General features: G+C 54.6%; 2 protein-coding genes across 14 annotated transcripts in view; both read right to left on the bottom strand.

Annotated features, from left to right (window-relative positions):
* Positions 1 to 65: 65 nt before the first annotated feature.
* On the bottom strand, positions 66 to 2,795 carry TMEM160 (transmembrane protein 160). The gene is made up of 3 exons (XM_055237497.2): positions 2,549 to 2,795; positions 780 to 872; positions 66 to 413 (listed from the first exon to the last, which is right to left on the bottom strand). The coding sequence occupies exons 1-3, from the start codon at positions 2,754 to 2,756 to the stop codon at positions 148 to 150; spliced, it is 567 nt and encodes a 188-aa protein (XP_055093472.1). The 5' UTR covers positions 2,757 to 2,795; the 3' UTR covers positions 66 to 147.
* Positions 2,796 to 13,480: 10,685 nt separating this feature from the next.
* Positions 13,481 to 19,057, bottom strand: part of ZC3H4 (zinc finger CCCH-type containing 4) — a 49,995-nt gene continuing 44,418 nt past the window's right edge. For 12 of the 13 annotated variants that reach the window (XM_063615778.1, XM_055237484.2, XM_063615782.1 and 9 more), the window contains 2 exons: positions 18,380 to 18,631; positions 13,481 to 17,158 (listed from right to left, as the gene is read on the bottom strand). In XM_063615778.1, coding sequence (XP_063471848.1) covers positions 15,645 to 17,158; positions 18,380 to 18,631 — 1,766 coding nt within the window. In that variant the 3' untranslated portion in view covers positions 13,481 to 15,644. The remainder of the gene's footprint in view (positions 17,159 to 18,379; positions 18,632 to 19,057) is intronic. The other variant, XM_055237490.2, reaches the window with a different exon arrangement.

Here is a 19,057-nt window from a genome sequence, read left to right as displayed (position 1 = left end):
CGCCTCTCCAGTTAGTCCGCTCCTCGCCGCCCTTCCCCAAGGAACACGAACCAGCACTCTGCATCTGGAGGAGGGGAGGTCAGGTTTTAATGTCCCAGTCCTCGGGCGCTGTCGTCCAGCGCCTGCCAGGCCCCACGGCCGTGTTGCTCACTCAGGTGGTGGCCGACCCGCCTCATCAGGGCCTTCTGCGGAGGCCGTCCCGTCGTCCTCGGGCACCAGCTCCACGTCCAGCTCCAGCTGCCCCATGTAGAGGCCCACGGCGCACGCCCAGAGCAGGCTGGCGGCCAGCACGGCGCCCACGCCCACGGCCGCGCCCCCCAGCGTCAGCTGCATGGGCCCTCGCAGCGCCGCGAGGCCCACAGCGTACGAGGCGCTGCCCCACACCACGCACAGGCCGCCCAGCAGGAAGAAGCCTGCGGGAGAGGCAGGGTAGCAACAGGGCCAAGGTCGGGGGATGAAAAGGTATCCCGGGGTGTGGGAGATGGTCTGGGAGCAAAGCCAGGGTTGAGGAGACAGGAACAGAGGCAGGGCCGTGCCAGGGACTAGACTGCATCTTTGAGAATCAGATGGGAGAGGCGGGGACCATAGCCATGTCCTGGGCCACCCATTCAGATGGACCTAGTGCCTATGGAAGGGGTGTCTTCTGGTGGGGGAAGAATGGGGGTTCTATACTTACTACTGGGAGTGGGATGGGGTGGGAGAGTCTACCCTCACCAGGGCAGGTGGTAGGGGCTCTGCATTCCCTGGATCCCTGGGGCGAGGGGGGGGTCTGCACTCACCATATGCTGCTTCCCGACCCATGTCACTTTGCATGAAGGAGATGACCCCGATGCCCGATGCCAGGAGGCCATTGCGGAACCAGGAGAGGAAGGCTGGAGGGAGGGGGACATGGGAGGATTAACATCACCCCCAACCCTACCTCCTCAATCCCCCCTGCCCAGTCAAACTGAGGGGCCTCCCGTCAGCTCACCCCACCCCATCCAGCCACGAGGCATGCCCATCCCAAATCCTCACCTCTTCCAGGAAGCCCCTCACCTAACCATATCCCCCCACATCCTCTCTGGCCTCCACCTCAGTGCCCCCTCCCCCAAACTCTGTAACACTAAGGATTCAAGAGCCAGGTGCGGTGGCTCACGCCTGTAATCCCAGCACTTTGGGAGGCCAAGGCAGGCGGAGCATGAGGTCAGAAGTTTGAGACCAGCCTGGCGAACATAGTCAAACCCCGTCTCTACTAAAAATATTAAAATTAGGGTGTGGTGACATGTGCCCGTAGTCCCAGCTACTCGGGAAGCTGAGGGAGGAGAATCACTTGAATCTGGGAGGCAGAGGTTGCAGTGAGCCAAGATCATGCCACTGCACTCCAGCCTGGGCAACAGAGCAAGACTCCGTCTCAAAAAAATAAAGGATTCAAGATAGTCCCTGCAGAATGTGGAGGACAATCTAGGGACAAAGTTGCAGAACCTCCATCTGAGGAGCCATCTTGGCCAACCCCCTCCCTCTATGTGTACCCCCACGGCCTGCCCACTCACTTCTTTCTCAGAACTCTGGGACAAACTGTTTCCTAACCCAGGCCGCTCTTCAGCCTCGCCCTTCCTTTCCTTCAAATGCCATCATCTCCTACCGAGTATGGCCTGGGCCAATCCCATCCAAGTCCGTCCCCATTCAAGTCCTTTACAAACAGCCCACCGCACCCTATATCTAGATTCCCGGTCCTGGCCAGGTGAGGTGGCTCACACCTGTAATCCCAGCACTTTGGGAAGCCAAGGCAGGAGGATTGTCTGAGCCCAAGAGTTCAGACCAGCCTGGGCAACAAAGCAAGACCCCGTCTCTACATAAATTAAAACAGTTGGGCGCGGTGGTGTGTGCCTGTAGCTCCAGCTAAGCAGGAAACTGAGGCAAGAGGATGGCTTGAGCCCAGGAGTTCAAGGCTGCAGTGGGCTACGACTGCGCCATTGCACTCCAGCCTGGATGACAGAGCAAGACACTGTCATTAAAAAAATAAAATTAAAAAAATACATAGCCAGTCCGCTCCATTCTGGACTTCGTCTCCGTCACAAGCCCCGCCCCCTGCAACCTAGATCACCTGCCCCTCCAATCAGCAGAGAGCTTTTTCCCGATTGGTTGTCCCCTCCTCCAATCCTGAACTTCCCTCTCTTCTGCGGGGATCCACACTCCTGCTCTCTGCACAGTGGTGGCCTCTGCAATCGGGACGGACCCATCTTGTACCCAACTCCACAGACCCTAAGCTCTCCCTAGAAGCCCCTCTCCCCACAGCAGGCGCGATTCTACAAGGCTGCCTCGCGCAACCCTACCACCCTCTCCAATCCCTACGGTGCCCTGTTACCCGGGGTCCTCGTTCTCCCCGCAAGCCCATCCTCTCTGCGGGCACCTGCGCTCTTGCAGTCTGCGCTTCCGTGGGCTCACACTGAAGCCCTTCTCGGAGCCGAGCCCGGGCCCCGTTTCCTGCAGAAGCCCCCGCCCCATCGAGGTCCCACGCGCGCCCGGGACCCCCGTCCCATCCGCACCGCCCCCACCCCCAGCCGCCGACCTGTCTCGTGTGCCTTTCGGAGGAGCCAGGCGTCCGCACGATCCAGCTCGGACACTGGGGGCGGCGAAGCCCCGGCGCGGGGACCGTGGCCTGGGGCGAAGGACCCCCGGGCGCCCCCGCTCCGGGGCCGCTGGGGCGGCAGTAGCGACCTCCGGAAGCGGAGACGGGCCAGGCGAGCAGCCCGAGCCCACCACCAGCCGCCTCCCATGATTCGCACTACGGCCGCCGCGCGCCGTACCGCCCCACGGGCCTCCGGTAGGTTGCAACCCGTGTCACTCAGGATCAGTGGCTTACCCATTGGCTATGCGCTCGCCACTCAGGTCCGTCGTGAACTGTCCATTGGTCGGAATGGTAGTGATTCCCTCCTCTGTCATCTAGGCCGGTAGTGCGCGTCCCTCCTTGATTTTGTCACTGGACTACCAATCCCAGCGATCATTGCGCTCGGGGAAAGCCGATCTTCAGAAGTCGCCGGCGACATGTCTGCTGGGACTTGTAGTTTTAATTCTATCTTTTTAACGGAGTACATGCTGAACACCTATTGTAGTTGTTTCTTTTTTTTTCTTTCTTTCTTCCTTTCTTTCTTTCTTTCTTTCTTTCTTCTTCTCTTTCTTTCTTTTCTTTCTTTCCTTCTTTCTTTATTTCTTTCTTTCTTTCTTTCTTTTTCCCTCCCTCCTTCCCTCCCTTCCTTCCTTCCTTTTCTTTTATTTTCTTCTCCTTCCTCCCCGAGACTGAGTTTTGCTCTGTCACCCAGGCTGGAGTGCAGTGGTGCGATCTCGGCTCACTGCAACCTCTGCTTCCCGGGTTCAAGTGATTCTCCTGCCTCAGCCTCCTGAGTAGCTGAGATTATAGGCATGCGCCACCACGGCCAGCTAATTTTTGTATCTTTAGTAGAGAAGGGTTTCACCATGTTGGCCAGGCTGGTCTCGAACTCCTGACCTCAAGTGATCCACCCACCTCGGCCTCCAAAAGTGCTGGGATTACAGGCGTGAGCCACCGTGCCCGGCCAGGTCTGTCTCTTTAAGGCAGATTTGTTTTCTCTGCCCTGACCCACTCTGGAATTCAGCTTTGCCTTCTCTCATCAGCATAAACCATTTCACTAGCCAGGAATGTGAAAAATGTGTCTGGAATATTTTCAATTTGCACTTAATCCCATTTAAAGCTTCACATTCATTGCAAGCCTGCAGGCTATGCAGTGCAGTCCATTTGAACTCCCTCCTCAAGTTTAACCCCCTTGCTAGCTCCCCTACTTTTCCTCTTCATAAAATCCAAGCCCGGGCCGGGCACCGTGGCTTACATCTGTAATCCCACCACTTTGGGAGGCTGAGGCGGGCAGATCACGAGATCAGGAGTTCGAGACCAGCCTGACCAACATGGTGAAACCCCGTCTCTACTAAAAATACAAAAATTAGGCATGGTGGCAGGCGCCTGTAATCCCAGCTACTTGGGAGGCTGAGGCAGGAGAATCATTTGAACCTGGGAGGCGGAGGTTGCAATTATCTGAAATAGTGCCACTGCATTCCAGCCTGGGCGACAGAGTGAGACTCCATCTTCTTTTTTTTGTTTTTTTTTTGAGATGGAGTGTGGCTCTGTCGCCCAGGCTGGAGTGCAGTGGTGTGGTCTCGGCTCACTGCGAGCTCCGCCTCCCGGGTTCACGCCATTCTCCTGCCTCAGCCTCCCGAGTAGCTGGGACTACAGGCGCCCGCCACCACACTGGCTAATTTTTTTTGTATTTTTAGTAGAGACGGGGTTTCACCATGTTAGCCAGGATGGTCTCGATCTCCTGACCTCGAGATCCGCCCGCCTCGGCCTCCCAAAATGCTGGGATTACAGGCTTGAGCCACCGCGCCCAGCTGAGACTCCATCTTAAAAAAGAAAAAAAAAAACGGCCGGGCGCAGTGGCTCACGCCTGTAATCCCAGCACTTTGGGTGGCCGAGGCGGGCGGATCACCAGGTCAGGAAATCGAGACCATCCTGGCTAACGCGGTGAAACCCCGTCTCTACTAAAAATACAAAAAATTAGACGGGCGTAGTGGCGGGCGCCTATAGTCCCAGCTACCGGGGAGGCTGAGGCAGGAGAATGGCGTGAACCCGGGAGGCGGAGCTTGCAGTGAGCCGAGATCGTGCCACTGCTCTCCAGCCTGGGCAACAGTGTGAGACTCCGTCTCAAAAAAAAAGGAAAAGAAAAAAAACAATCCAAGCCCTACTTAGTGAAAGATAAAGGAGCTGATTTTAAGAGAGGCCTGGCCCAGCAGGCTTTGTAGCCAAGGTCCAAAGGGGCAGTGGAGGGCTCTGGAACGTCTTCCTCTCGTTGGTGGGTTTAAGCTGGAGAGCAACGTCACCAGATGCACATTTAGAGGGTCCTCTGAGGCTGGACACAGGGGGCTTATGTCTGTAATCCAAGTGTTTTGGGGGGCTGAGGTGGGAGGATGGCTTGAGGCCAGGAATTCAAGACCAGCCTGGGCAACAAAATGAAACCTCATTTCATTTTTTGTTTGTTTTGAGACAGAGTCTCACTGTGTCGCCCAGACTAGAGTGCAGTGGCACCATCTCACCTCACTGCAACCTCCGGGGTCCAAGCAATTCTCCTGCCTCAGCCTACTGAGTAGCTGGGATTTTAGGCATGTGCCACCATGCCAGGCTAATTTTTTTTTTTTTTTTGAGATGGAGTTTCATTGTTGTTGACCAAGCTGGGGTGCAATGGTGAGATCTCAGCTTGCTGCAACCTCTGCCTCCCGGGTTCAAGCGATTCTCCTGCCTCAGCTTCCCTAGTAGCTGGGACTACAGGCACCCGCCATCACACCCAGCTAATTTTTTGTATTTTCAGTAGAGATGGGTTTTCACTATGTTGGCCATGGCTGGTCTTGAACTCCTGACCTCAAGTGATCCACCAGCCTAGGCCTCCCAAAGTGCTGGGATTATAGGCATGAGCCACCACACCTGGCTTTAACATTTTTTTCTGATCAAGGGTTCACAGTTGCCCTTTTCTTGTTTTTTATTTTCATTTTGTATAGAGACAGGGTCTCCCTACGTTGCCTGGGATAGTCTCAAACTCCTGGGCTCAAGCGATCCTCCTGCCTCAGCCTCCCAAAGTGCTGGGATTACAGGCATGAGCCACCTTGCCTAGCCTAGCTGCCCCCATCTGACTGCTGCTTTGCCTAGAGCAAACTTGAGTCAGGTTTATCTCCTTCCATGGGCCCCTGAACTTCTTTTTTTTTTTTTTTTTTTTTTTTTGAGACGGAGTCTCGCTCTGTCGCCCAGGCTGGAGTGCAGTGGCGCAATCTCGGCTCACTGCAAGCTCCGCCTCCCGGGTTCACGCCATTCTCCTGCCTCAGCCTCTCCGAGTAGCTGGGACTACAGGTGCCCGCCACCTCAGCCGGCTAGTTTTTTTGTATTTTTAGTAGAGACGGGGTTTCACCGTGGTCTCGATCTCCTGACCTCGTGATCCGCCCGCCTCGGCCTCCCAAAGTGCTGGGATTACAAGCGTGAGCCACTGCGCCCGGCAAGGGCCCCTGAACTTCTAGCTCACCCTCAAGTCTGAGCAAGCAATGAAATGCTCCTCCTGGTTAGCTTATCCTGAGAACTGCCTGACCTCACATAGCCCTGTTTCCTGTTGAATGATGCAGTCGGCTTAGTCCCTGTCATCTGCCCAAACTTCCCAGACTGCAAAGCCCCCTTAACATAGAAAATGAATGGCTTTTTTTGTTTGGTTTTGAGGTGCTTGCAGATTTCTGAGACTAGGACATTCTCCCTAATGCAACAAACTATGAAGTTTCTCAGTATTTAAGTTTGGATACGTTGTTTTCTTTTCTTTCTTTCTTTTTTTTCTGAGACAGAGTTTCACTCTTGTTGCCCAGGCTGGAGTGCAATGGCACGATCTCAGTTCACTGCAACCTCCGCCAACGGAGCATGGTGGCACACGCCTGTAATCTGAGCTCCTCTAGAGGTTTGCTAATTTGCTAGAATTCACAGAACTGGGCGGAGTGCAGTGGCTCACGCCTGTAATCCCGGCACTTTGGGAGGCTGAGGTGGGCAGATCACTTGAGGCTAGGAGTTCAAGACCTGCCATAGCCAACATGGTGAAACCCCGTCTCTACTAAAAATACAAAAATTAGCCAGGTGTGGTGGCACATTCCTGTAGTCCCAGCTACTCGGGAGGCTGAGGCACGAGAATTGCTTCATCTTGGGAAGTGGAGGTTGCAGTGAGCTAAGATCACACCACTGCACTCCAGCCTGGGAAGCAGAGAGAGATTCTTGTCTCAAAAAATAAACAAACAAAAAGGCCAGGCGCGGTGGTTCACGCCTGCAAACGCAGCACTTTGGGAGGCCGAGGTGGGCAGAACACGAGGTCAGGAAATAGAGACCATCCTGGCTAACACGGTGAAAACCCATCTCTACTAAAAATAAAAAAATTAGCCTGGCATGGTGGCACACACCTGTAGTCCCAGCTACTTGGGAGGCTGAGGCAGGAGAATTGCTTGAATCCAGGAGGCGGAGGTTGCAGTGAGCCAAGATCATGCCACTGCACTCCAGCCTGGGCAACAGAGAGAGACTCCATCTCAAAAAAAGAAGAAGAAGAAGAAGAAGAAGAATTAATTGAAAGCTGTCATGCTCCCAGTTATGGTGTATTACGGTGCAAGAATACAGGTGAAAATCAGTCCAGGGAAGACGGGCATTCGGCAGAGCCTGGGGGCGGGGTCCCATCCTGAGGCTTCCAGCCCTCTTGTCCCCATGGAATGTGGACAGCACTCACTTTACCCAGCAACAGTGTGTGACGGTACATGTGGAGCTTTGTCGACCAGGGAAGCTCTCGGAAGCCTCACTGTCCAGAACCTTCATTACTCCTGAGACGCGTAAACCCAGTCGTCCTCCATGAGACTGAGGTGACCTCAGTCGCCAGCCCTTCCAGAGGTCAGATGATACCCTGGGACCCCAGGGCCCTACCCTGAGTCACATTGTTACTAGCTAGTTGGCCCAAGGCTGATAGGTAAACCAAGATAATCTTATCAGGAACGACATTCCAGAGATTTAGAGGAGGTGACCTCAAAGGCACTGAGGACAAAGGTCTTACCTCTCTTTGGGGAAGGTTAAATTCTTCATTACACTGAACCAAACAATGCAGGCCGACTCCAGCAGCTGAAAAAAGACAAAGAAATGAATTCTCCTCTGAGTCCCCTGAGCAGGAACACAACCCAGCTGACATATTCGTTTTATTTATTTATTTTATTTTATTTTTTACTTTTTTTTTTTTTTTTTTTTTTTGAGACAGAGTCTCGCTCTGTCGCCCGGGCTGGAGTGCAGTGGCTCAATCTCCACTCGCTGCAAGCTCCGCCTCCTGGGTTCACGCCATTCTCCTGCCTCAGCCTCCCGGGTAGCTGGGACTACAGGCCCCTGCCACCACGCACAGCTAATTTTTTTGTATTTTTTTAGTAGAGACAGGGTTTCACCGTGTTAGCCAGGATGGTCTCGATCTCCTGACCTCGTGATCCGCCCGCCTCGGCCTCCCAAAGTGTTGGGATTACAGGCGTGAGCCACTGCGCTGGGCCTATTTTTCACTTTTAATTAATTTTTTGAGACAGGGTCTCACTCTATCACCCAGGCTGGAGTGCAGTGGCTTCATCTTGGCTCACTGCAACCTCGGCTTTCAGGGCTCAGCCTCCCCAGTAACTGGGACCACAGGCATGCACCACCACACCTGGCTACTTTTTAGATTTTCTGTAGAGATGGGGGTCTCACCATATTGCTTAGGCTGGCTTAAACTCCTGGGTTCAAGCCATACACCCACCTCGGCCCCCAGAGTGTTGAGATTAGAGGTGTGAGCCACTGCACCCTGCCGATTTTATTTTAATTTGTATTTTTGTGACAGGGTCTTGCTCTGTCACCCAAGCTGGAGTGCAGTGGCGCGAGTATGGCTCCCTGCAACCTAGACCTCCCCAGCTCCAGTGACCCTCCCCTCTCAGTCTCTGGAGTAGCTGGGACTACAGGAGTGAACCACCATACCCGGCTAATATTTTTTTGTTTTGTTTTTCTGACGGAGTCTCGCTTTGTTGCCAGGCTGGAGTGCAGTGGCACAATCTCAGCTCACTGCAACCTCTACCTCCCAGGTTCAAGTGATTCTGCTGCCTCAGCCTCCTGAGTAGCTGGGAGTACAGGCACACGCCACCACACCCAGCTAATTTTTGTAATTTTAGTAGAGACGGGGTTTCACCACATTGGCCAGGATGGTCTCAATCTCTTGACCTTGTGATCTGCCTGCCTCGGCCTCCTAAAGTGCTGGGATTACAGGTGTGAGCCACCACGCTCGGCCCTATTTTTGGATTTTTTGGTAGAGACGGGATCTTGCCATGTTGCCCAGACTGGTCTCGAACTCCTGGGCTCAAGAGCTCCTCCCACCTTGGCCTCCCAAAGTGCTGGGATTACAGGTGTGAGCCACCACACCTGGCTACATCTTGGTTTTAGACTTCCGATCTTCAGAACTGTAAGAGAATACATTTGTGGCCGGGTGCAGTGGCTCACACCTGTAATCCCAGCACTTTGGAAGGCCGAGGTGGGTGGATCACCCAAGGTCAGGAGTTAGAGATCAGCCTGGCCAACGAACGTGGTGAAACCCCGTCTCTACTAAAAATGCAAAAATTAGCTGGGCGTGGTTGCGGGTGCCTATAATCCCAGTTACTAGAGAGGCTGAGGTAGGGGAATTGCTTGAACTCAGGAGATGGAGGTTGCAGGGAGCTGAGATCATGCCACTGCACTCCAGCCTGGGTGACAGAACAAGACTCTGTCTCAAAAATAAATAAATAAATAATAAATAAATAAGTAGAATACATTTGTGTTGTTTTAAGCCACTAGGTTTTCGGTCATTTGTTACAGTGGCAACAGAGAATGCAGTTATGAAACCCAACAATGGATATAGTTGTGAGGACATGAGAAGTCTACAGAGGAAAGTGAAAGGAAGAAGGGTGGGGAAGGAAGGGTGAAGAAAAAATAATAAAAGGAAAGAAAAGAAAGTAGATGGAATGATGGTTCAGATGTAATAATTTTATTTTATTTATTTATTTCTTTGAGATGGAGTCTTACTCTGTCACCCAGGCTGCAGTGCAGTGGTGTGATCTCAGCTCACTGCAGCCTCCGCCTCCTGGGTTCAAGCAATTCTCCTCCCTCAGCCTCCCAAGTAGCTATTACAGGCGCCTGCCACTACACCTGGCTAATTTTTGCATTTTTAGTAGAGACGGGGTTTCACCATGTTGGCCAGGCTGGTCTTGAACTCCTGACCTTAGGTGATCTGCCCGCCTTAGAGGTTGCAGTGAGCTGAGATCGTGCCACTGCATTCCAGCCTGGGCTACAGAGTGAGATTCTATCTCAAAAAAAAAAAAAAAAGAAAGAAAAGAAAATAAAGAGAGCAGGGTAACAGAGTTAATTGTTGTCCCCTAAAACATATTTCTACATCCTAAGCCCTGGAACCTGTAAATGAACTAATGAACTGTATTTGGAAACAGGGTCTTAAAAAAATATATCTATATCTATATCTATATCTATATATATATCTATATATATATAGATATATAGATATAGATATAGATAGATATAGATATAGATATAGATATAGATATATAAGCTCTCACTATTGTCCAGGCCAGAGTGTGGTGGTGCGATCACAGCTCACAGCAGCCTTGACCTCCCAGGCTCAAGGGATCCTCCTGCCTCAGCCTCCCAAGTAGCTGGGACTACAGGTGCGCCCACCACACCCAGCTAATTTTTCTTGTATTTTGTAGAGATGGGGGTCTTCCTGTGTTGCCCAGGCTGGCCTTGAACTCTTGGCATCAAGCAATCCTCCTGCCTTTGCATCCCAAATTGCTGAGATTACAGGGGTGAGCCACCACATTTGGCTGGGAAACAGGATATTTAATGAAAGATCTCAAGATGAGATTACTCTTGATTACCTGGTTGGGTTCTTTTTTTTTTTTTTTTTTTTTTTTTGAGACGGAGTCCCGCTCTGTCACCCAGGCTGGAGTGCAGTGGCGCGATCTCGGCTCACTGCAAGCTCCGCCTCCCGGGTTCACGCCATTCTCCTGCCTCAGCCTCCCGAGTAGCTGGGACTACAGGCGCCCGCCGCCACACCTGGCTACTTTTTTTTTTTTTTTGTATTTTTAGTAGAGGTGGGGTTTCACCGTGTTAGCCAGGATGGTCTTGATCTCCTGACCTTGTGATCCGCCCACCTCAGTCTCCCAAAGTGCTGGGATTACAGGTGTGAGCCACTGCGCCCGACTGAGTATTTCTAAGAGACAGAAGACACAGACACAGAGGAGAAAGCCCTGGGAAAAGATGGAGGCAGAGATTGAAGCGATGTCACAAGCCCAGGATTGCCCACGGCCACCAGAATCCAGGAGTGGAAAGAAAGGATTCTCCCTAGAGCCTCAGAGGGAGCCTGGCCCTGTGGACACCTTGATGGTGCACTTCTGGCCTCTAGAACAAATTTCTGTCATGTTAAGCCACCCAGTCTGTGGAGATATGTAGGCAGCCCTGGGGCTCTAATACCAATGGAATGCCAAAATGGAATTTAGAAAATGCGATCAGCCAGCCGGGCACAGTCGCTCACACCTGTAATCCCAGCACTTTGGGACGCTGAGGCAGGTGGATCACCTGAGGCTGGGAGTTTGAGACAAGTCTGGCCAACATGGTGAAACTCCATCTCTGCTAAAAATACAATTAGCTGGGTGTGGTGGCAGGCACCTGTAGTGCCAGTGACTCGGGAGCCTAAGGCAGGAGCATCGCTTGAACTGGGGAGGCAGAGGTTGCAGTGAGCCAAGATAGCACCACTGCACTCCAGCCTGGCGGACAGATTGAGACCCTGCCACAAAAGAAAACAAAAGAAAAACAAAAACCAAGAAAATACAGTAAACAGTTAACACCTGTAGAATCTGGGCAGTGGATCAGGGCAGGTACTCAAAGCGCACCTGGCACCAGTTGTTGGTCCCAGTGTCCAAGTAACCTTGGGCTGTGGAAAGCTCGACCACATCCTGGTGCTGGTGGCCATCTCTGCCCTCCCTCAGCCTCCATACCTTCCTCCAATGGAGATGTTCCTCAGGCTCCACGCACTTCCTCAGCGACATGGTCCACTCTTTTTTTTTTTTTTTTTTTTTTTTTTTGAGACGGAGTCTTGCTCTGTCGCCCAGGCTGGAGTGCAGTGGCGCAATCTCGGCTCACTGCAAGCTCCGCCTCCCGGGTTCACGCCATTCTCCTGCCTCAGCCTCTCCGAGTAGCTGGGACTACAGGCGCCCGCCACCACGCCCGGCTAATTTTTTGTCTTTCTTAGTAGAGACGGGGTTTCACTGTGGTCTCGATCTCCTGACCTCGTGATCCGCCCGCCTCGGCCTCCCAAAGTGCTGGGATTACAAGCGTGAGCCACCGCGCCCGGCCGACATGGTCCACTCTTGCAGTTTTTTTTTTTTTTTTTTTTTTTTTGAGTTGGAGTCTCGCTCTGTCGCCCAGGCTGGAGTGCAGTGGCGCAATCTTGGCTCACTGCAAGCTCCGCCTCCCGGGTTCACGCCATTCTCCTGCCTCAGCCTCTCCGAGTAGCTGGGACTACAGGCACCCACCACCATGCCCGGCTAATTTTTTGTATTTTTAGTAGAGACGGGGTTTCACTGTGGTCTCGATCTCCTGACCTCGTGATCCGCCCGCCTCGGCCTCCCCAAGTGCTGGGATTACAAGCGTGAGCCACCGCGCCCGGCCTCCACTCTTGCAGTTCTATTTTTTTTTTTTTCAAGACGGCGTCTTCGTCTGTCACCCAGGCTGGAGTGCAGTGGCACCATCTCTGCCTCCTGGGTTCCAGTGATTCTCCTGCCTCAGCCTCCCGAGTAGCTGGGATTACAGGCACCCGCCACTGCACCTGGCTAATTTTTGTGTTTAGTAGAGACAGGGTTTCACCATGTTGACCAGGTTGGTTTCAAACTCCTGACCTCATGATCCACCCACCTCAGCCTCCCAAAGTGCTGGGATCACAGGAGCCCGCCACCGCACCCGGCTAATTTTTGTATTTTTAGTAGAGATGGGGGTTTCACCATGTTGGCCAGGATGGTCTCGAACTCCTGACCTCGTGATTTGCCCACCTCAGCATTCCAGAGTGCTGGGATTACAGGCATAAGCCACCGAGCCTGGCCAACTGCATGCCTTTTTAAAGCTGTTGCAGTTCTTCTGCCCATCCTGCTGCTGAGGGACTCTCTCTCCTGCGTGTAAACTCCAAGAAAACTCTGTATCTCGTTTGCTGGGTTTGGGTCTCAGCCTTTTTTTTTTTTTTTTAAGAAAGACAGGGGTCTCACTCTGGCCTGCTGGAGTGCAGGAAGGTGATGTAGGTCACTGCAGCCTGGAACTGCTGGGTTCAAGCAATCCTCCTGCCTCAGCCTCCCAAAGTGCTGGGATGAGAGGCGTAAGCCACTGCGCCCAAACTGTATTGATCATGCATTCAGCCATCTATCCACCCATCCTTCATATTTGTTGATGCATTTCAAAATAAGTTCCAACATCAGAACAGACCCCTCCTCAAAGGATACCCCTGGCTATCTCATGGGTAGGGTGCCCGCTAAAGCTTTTCCCATCCCTAGAAGCCAGCCCAGCTATCCTGTTTGTGTTAATGGTCTATGAGCACTGCAGGGGCAGATCCAGGACCGTGCAGGTCACCCCTGGATCCCAAATGCTGAGAGTGGCCCGCAGGGAAGCTCAGGGACCTCGGGATGTTGCTAGTAGGTGATCTACTGCTGTCCACTGAGGACAGCTGACACTGTATGGAGGCACAAATTGTCCCTCAGTGTCATGTTACCCTGAGGCCGACCGCTGAGAGAACAGATCCACGTTTCACCCCCCAGCCACCTTCCACCCTCCTCGTTAATTCCCAGGGCAAGGGATGGTCTGGGGCAGCCTGGAGAGACCAGACCCACAAGCTTTTTAAAATAACTGCATCCTTTAATGGCAGTAATACAATTATTGGATTAAGAGACCACAGGAGAAAGGCAGGTGACGTTTCTGGAAGACAGATATGAAGTATAAAAAGGGTGTGAAATAGTCATGCGGCGATCATTGTAAAAATACAGTTCATTATATACATATTTGCACCACCAACTCTCAACTCTGAAACAGTATTTACACTTTTGTTACAATCCTGGTTAGAGAACAATTTTTCTTTAAAAGCTTGGCCTGATGGCAAATGAGAATTTCAGCTGAATTCATAGTCCTATGAGGTTCTTAGGCTGAATATTCCAAGAGGAGGGCTCCAGCTTCTATTTCATCCACAGATTTCGGTTTAAAAAATATTTAATTTTACAAAAGAAAATTCTCAAAAGGAGAGGAAAAACAACAACAACAAAAACCAAAACACTGCCACACTGTGTATTCATACTTATTTTACAAACACCAAGGGCTGCACCCTCTGCTTCAAGGCCAACACTGGTGGCTGAAGACAAATCTCATTAAATCTCATTAATGATTGTTTAAAAAAAAAAAGACAAAAAGACAAAACCAACCAACCAGATCCCAGCACTGACCCCTCAGGGCTGCGCAGTCCTGTAGGACACCCTGCTTCCTGGCTCCAAACTATGAGTTTTTCATTCTTCTCTTTTTGGGGTGGGGTGGGATAGGAGCCTTGTTCACCCCACCCTGAGGTGGAAGGAAGGGGAATCCCTTGGCAGGTAACTAGGTCTCTTCATGGTCAGCAATGAAGAGATTGGCCTGCAGCCACACGGCGGGCCAGGGAGGCAGGCAGATGCAGCCTCGAGCACACTTCCTGAGGCCCCTCAAGCGGCCCAGAGGCAGGATAGCAGGCCTCCCCCAGCACCCCTTGCGCCCATCTCCCAGGCTGTGTCCATAGGTGGGCCTCCTCCCAGGCTCTGCAGATGAGGCTGGCCCTCAGCCAGGGTGGGAGCGTGGGGGGAGCAGAGGCTCCCCCTCCCCCGGCTGCAGGGTTCCCACTCAGCCCGTTTCTTAAGTGTCCACAAATCCCACAGAGCAACACACCTTGGAACACCTGCATCTGCTGGCTTGGGAGAGGAAACCCGAACACATCAATACCTCATGCCCTGCAGGTCACACAGTGTGAGGAGGTGCAAGGAAAACAGGTAACACTTGGCCAGGAGCCACCCCAGGGCCCCCGCTGTTGAGGCCTGGTGGCGCAGCCACTGCACGGATCCTGGAGCTGTCCGGGGCCGGGCTGCAGTGCATAGTGGGTGCGTGGCTTGAGGACCAGGACAGACCCTGCTGTGGGCAAGGAGGGTGTGGCTCTGATACAACAGGTCGGGTAATACTGACAGAACGTGCGTGCTCCTAGGGGCTGCCTCCTGGAGGTGGCTCTTCAGGACTCCGCCCCACACCGGCCCCCACTACCTCTGGGTCCAGTTCTCTCTGGAGGCTTCTGCAGCAGACTGGGCGGCGTCTGTTTGCTCTACACAGATGGTGGCGGGGAGGGCACACGTGCTAATCCAGGGACAGGAGCAGGCATGCGCCAGGGAGCCCCCATAGTGCCGCTGAGGGCTTTTTCCTTAATACCTTTTCACTGTCACTGTCTCCTGAGTGGGTTGCCACGCCCTGCACTGAAAAGACAGTGATGGTGCACCCTAGGGTTCTAGAAACGCCTAGACCTGCTTCCACACAGGCCCTGCCATGGTCTTGGTTCCGGGTCTCTTCGGTCACAGGGTGAGGAGCGTTCAATACCTTCCCAGACACCAACTGTTCCCTTTGTCCTGGGGAAAAGGGGCCATGCTTTGCCCAGAAAACCCACTGGGCCTCCAGCAAGATCCAGCCAGGCAGAGCCCACAGGGTCTGACGCCAGGCACTGGCGATGGTTCACAGGTTTGCAGGCATAAGTCGGTTTGCTCAGCAGAAGCCCCTGAGCCCGCCACACTGACCAGAACTTAAGATGGTTATATACAATTTATAAATCTCAAAGAAAGTACTACTTTAAAAAACAAAAAAAGAGAAGCACAAGAAAAGAAAAAGGAGAAAATAAAAAAGGAACACCCAGTCTGCCTCCCCTTCCCCCCAAGTTCCCCACCCTAGGTGCTGCCCTGAATGCCACCCTAGGAAGGGCGGCTGGAGCTGTGGCTCTGGCTGGACACTACTGGCAAAAGGGGGAGGCCGTGGGGTCGAAGCCTTTAAAAACATCCTTCAGGGATGCCGCATCCTGCTCGCCCTCGCGGGCTGGACTGTTCCCAGCAAATGGGCTTCCTGAGCCCGTCTTGGGTGCCTGCTTCACCGTCCCGAAGAGGGTGGGCACGGGCAGGTTGTGCACCCCGGGCTGGGGTGGGGCACCCTCGGGGGGCGGGGTGGTGGTGGTGGCAGCGGGGGCTGCAGTGGCCTTAGGCCGGGGCCGGTTGTAGCTGTTGTATCTGTCTGTGGGGGCGCCCCCATCAGCACCGGCCTTCCCTGTCTCTGGCTGTTCCAGGGCAGACTTGCGGACGAACGGGGGCTCCTTAGCCTTGGAGGCCGAGCTCCTGCCATTGCCCTCAGCACCCTTGGGCTGGGCACCCGTGTCAGCAGCCAGCTCTGTGGCTTTGCCCCCCGCGTTGGGAGTCCTCGGGTCGTAGAGGCTGATACCGCTCAGCACGCTGCTCTGCCCGCCCCCTCCGCCCTGGCCCAGTCCACCGGCCGCCAGCACGCGGGGGTCGTAGGGAGCGGTGGCTGGTGGGGAGGCATCCCCACTCGGGCTGGCGGTGGGAGAGGGCGCCTCGGCAGGGCCGGGCTTCGCAGCCCGGGAGGAGGCCGTAGCGTCTGTGGGTTTCTGCAGCCGAGGGTCGGTGGGGGCCTTCCGCACTCGGGGGTCACTGGGTTTGTCGCTGGAACCGGGGGCTGCCGAGGAGCCGGTGGCATTGACCGTCTTGAGGATGCGAGAGAGAAGTTCAAAGTCAGGGAGGTTGGTGCCCTGTGTGCTGGAGTCCGTGGAGGCGCCTGGGCGCTGCCGGGCGTTGGGGGGCCCTGCCGTGGCAGCGCGGTGCAGCCGGGGGTCCAGGGTGGGCATGGATTGCAGGGCCGCGGGAACAGGGGGCACTGTGTCCTGCTTGGGGACAGGTAGGGGGATCAGGTCCTCGGGATTCCAGAGCACGGTGCGGGCGAAGCTGGGCTTGCTCAGGGTCACGTCCTTCTTGATGTGGCTGAACTGCTGCAGCTGTGACCGTGGGTCCCGCAGGGGGTGCCCGGGGAGTGGGTCCAGGGGAATGTTCACGGCCTTCTCCCGCAGGGCCCGCTCCCCTTCCTCCTCCTCCATTGGGGGCGGCCCAGACCCCTTGGAACTGCTGGGGCCCACAGGGCTGGAATGAAGGCTGCCTTCGGGCTTAGAGGTGGGCAGGGCGCGAGCCAGCCGAGGATCGGAGGGTCCCGAATCACCTGGGCCAGACCCGCCAGAAGCCTCTGCATGGCGGGTGAGTCTGGGGTCCCGGCTAAGGCGTGGGTCAGCTAGCCGGCTTCCTGTGGGGTGTCCCTTCTGGAGGCGGGGGTCCCCCAGCCCACTGCTGCTCAGCTCCCCAACTGAAGCCGGGGGTCGGCTGGACGTCTGCTGCCTCAAGGTCTTCAGGATGGAGGTGACACTGCTTCCACCCTCATCCTCATCACTTGAGTACCAGTTTCCGGTGTCACCTGGGAAAGAACAGAGGAGCAGGGAGGGGTGAGTGGGCGCATCCACCGCCCGCCCTCTTGGACCCCACAGCAGCCCACCGTGAGCAGCTCCTTTGCTCGTGCATCTCAGAACCTCAGGTCCTCCTCTCTAAGGCTCCCTCCCCACAGCGGGCGGCTGAGAAGACTCAGGGAGCTAAGGCGCTACGGTTTATGCCATGCTCCCCAGCGCTCCTCAGTGGCAGCACTGCACTAAGTAGTTTGTTTTATTTAAATAGCTCACAACCACCCCAGGAGGTAGTAATACTATCATGCCCATTTGACAGATGTGAAAACAGAGGCACAGTGCCATTCCATTGGAGTCAGGGCCAGGACTGGGCTGGGACTCCTAACCCAGAGCTCTGCTGTCTCCTCCCGCCCACCTCTGGGCTGGTTCAGCCCCCACTGTGGCAAGCCCGGCTGTGGGCACCTCTTTCTGGAGGTCCTGGTAGCAGACACCATTGACTCAGTTCTGGCTAGGCCTGGGGCTCACAGACATTTGCCCCCAGACTGGCTCGTGATGTCCCCATGTCCCAGGGAGGGGCTGGTGTGGACCAACCGCGGTCACCGGCTGATGAGAGGCAGGGCCGGCTGGGCAGACTCAGACATGGGCTCAAGCAAAACCTAGGCCAGTACAGCCTGGGCCATCGGGGAGCGGCCCCTCTTCCTGCTGTCCCACTGGCTCCTGGGCTACAGTTAGGGCCACCTGTGGCCTCTGGCTTCAGGATCTAGGCACCACTTGTCATTTTACCCCAAGGTGGACACCACTAAGTCAACCACGCAGCAACTGAGACTTGGTGGCTCGTGAATATGATTATCACTGGTTAATTTCAATGACTATCTCTTGTCTGTTGGCTCCTTGAGAACATGGTAGGAAAACGGGACTGTGAGGGTCTCCCTAAAGCCTCCTCTGGCAGGGCACAGGCGGTCAATCCTGTTGGCCGCTGTCTCCTCCAGGAACCAGCCCTCCACCCTACTCCATGGGATCAGGGTCTCTCCTGAACCCAACACAGAAAGCCATCCCTGACTGCCAGTTTTCTCAGGGACATGCAGCAGCCCCAGCCCAGCTTCATGGCCCTGGACAGAGGTCCTCCCTAGCCATGGGCTCCTTCCTGACAGGAAACCCAACCTGGAACACCCCACCACCGCCGCTCCCCTGCACAGCGGCCTGGGGCCTGTGCCCCGGCCCCTGGGGCGGACACGTGCCTTCCTCATTCTCCCGGTCCTGCTTGCTGCTCTCAGCCAGCCTCCTCGCTCTCTCCTCCTCCTCCTGCTGCTTCTGCTGGATCCTCAGGTACAGGGCCCTCTGGGCTGAGGGCAGGAAGTCAGGGACACCGGCGCCTGGCTTCGGCCGGCCTGGGGGCCCTCCCTCAGAGAAGCTGTCGGGCTCCAGAGGGTGCTCAGGGAAGAGGTGCTCCCCAGGCTCCCCTGGCAGCTCTTCGTAGTGCCCGTAGTCCTCTGCGGCAGGGAAGAACCGAGGGTTCATGTCGGGAAGGGCCTCCAGGCGCCAACTCCAGCCCCCCTGCCCCTCACTGCAAACCCACACCAATGGCAATGGAGAAGGACACACAGTCTGCCCCTGCCTGCCCTCCCCAGGTCTCAGGGGAATGGAGTTGCCCATGGGTAGCCCCGCCTACATGAAGAATGAGATTCACAGAGAGGGTTGAGTGATGGGGGCAAGTGCTTATGAGGTGGAAACAGGATGGAACATCGGATGTACGTTTTTAAGACGCAAGGAGAAAGCTTTGAAAAGACACACAGAAACAGTCCCGCTGGAACGCAGATTCTGGAGAGGCCAGGGATGGATCCTGTACTCTTTCCTGTACTTGTTTAATTATTTTTGATGGACAGGAGTTTCACGGTTTCTTTCTAACAATCAGTAAG

The sequence above is a fragment of the Symphalangus syndactylus genome, chromosome 13 (genome assembly GCF_028878055.3).
Source record: "Symphalangus syndactylus isolate Jambi chromosome 13, NHGRI_mSymSyn1-v2.1_pri, whole genome shotgun sequence".
NCBI lineage: Eukaryota > Metazoa > Chordata > Mammalia > Primates > Hylobatidae > Symphalangus > Symphalangus syndactylus.
Note: the sequence above shows the minus strand (reverse complement) of the source record. Positions and strands in the feature narration are given on the sequence as shown.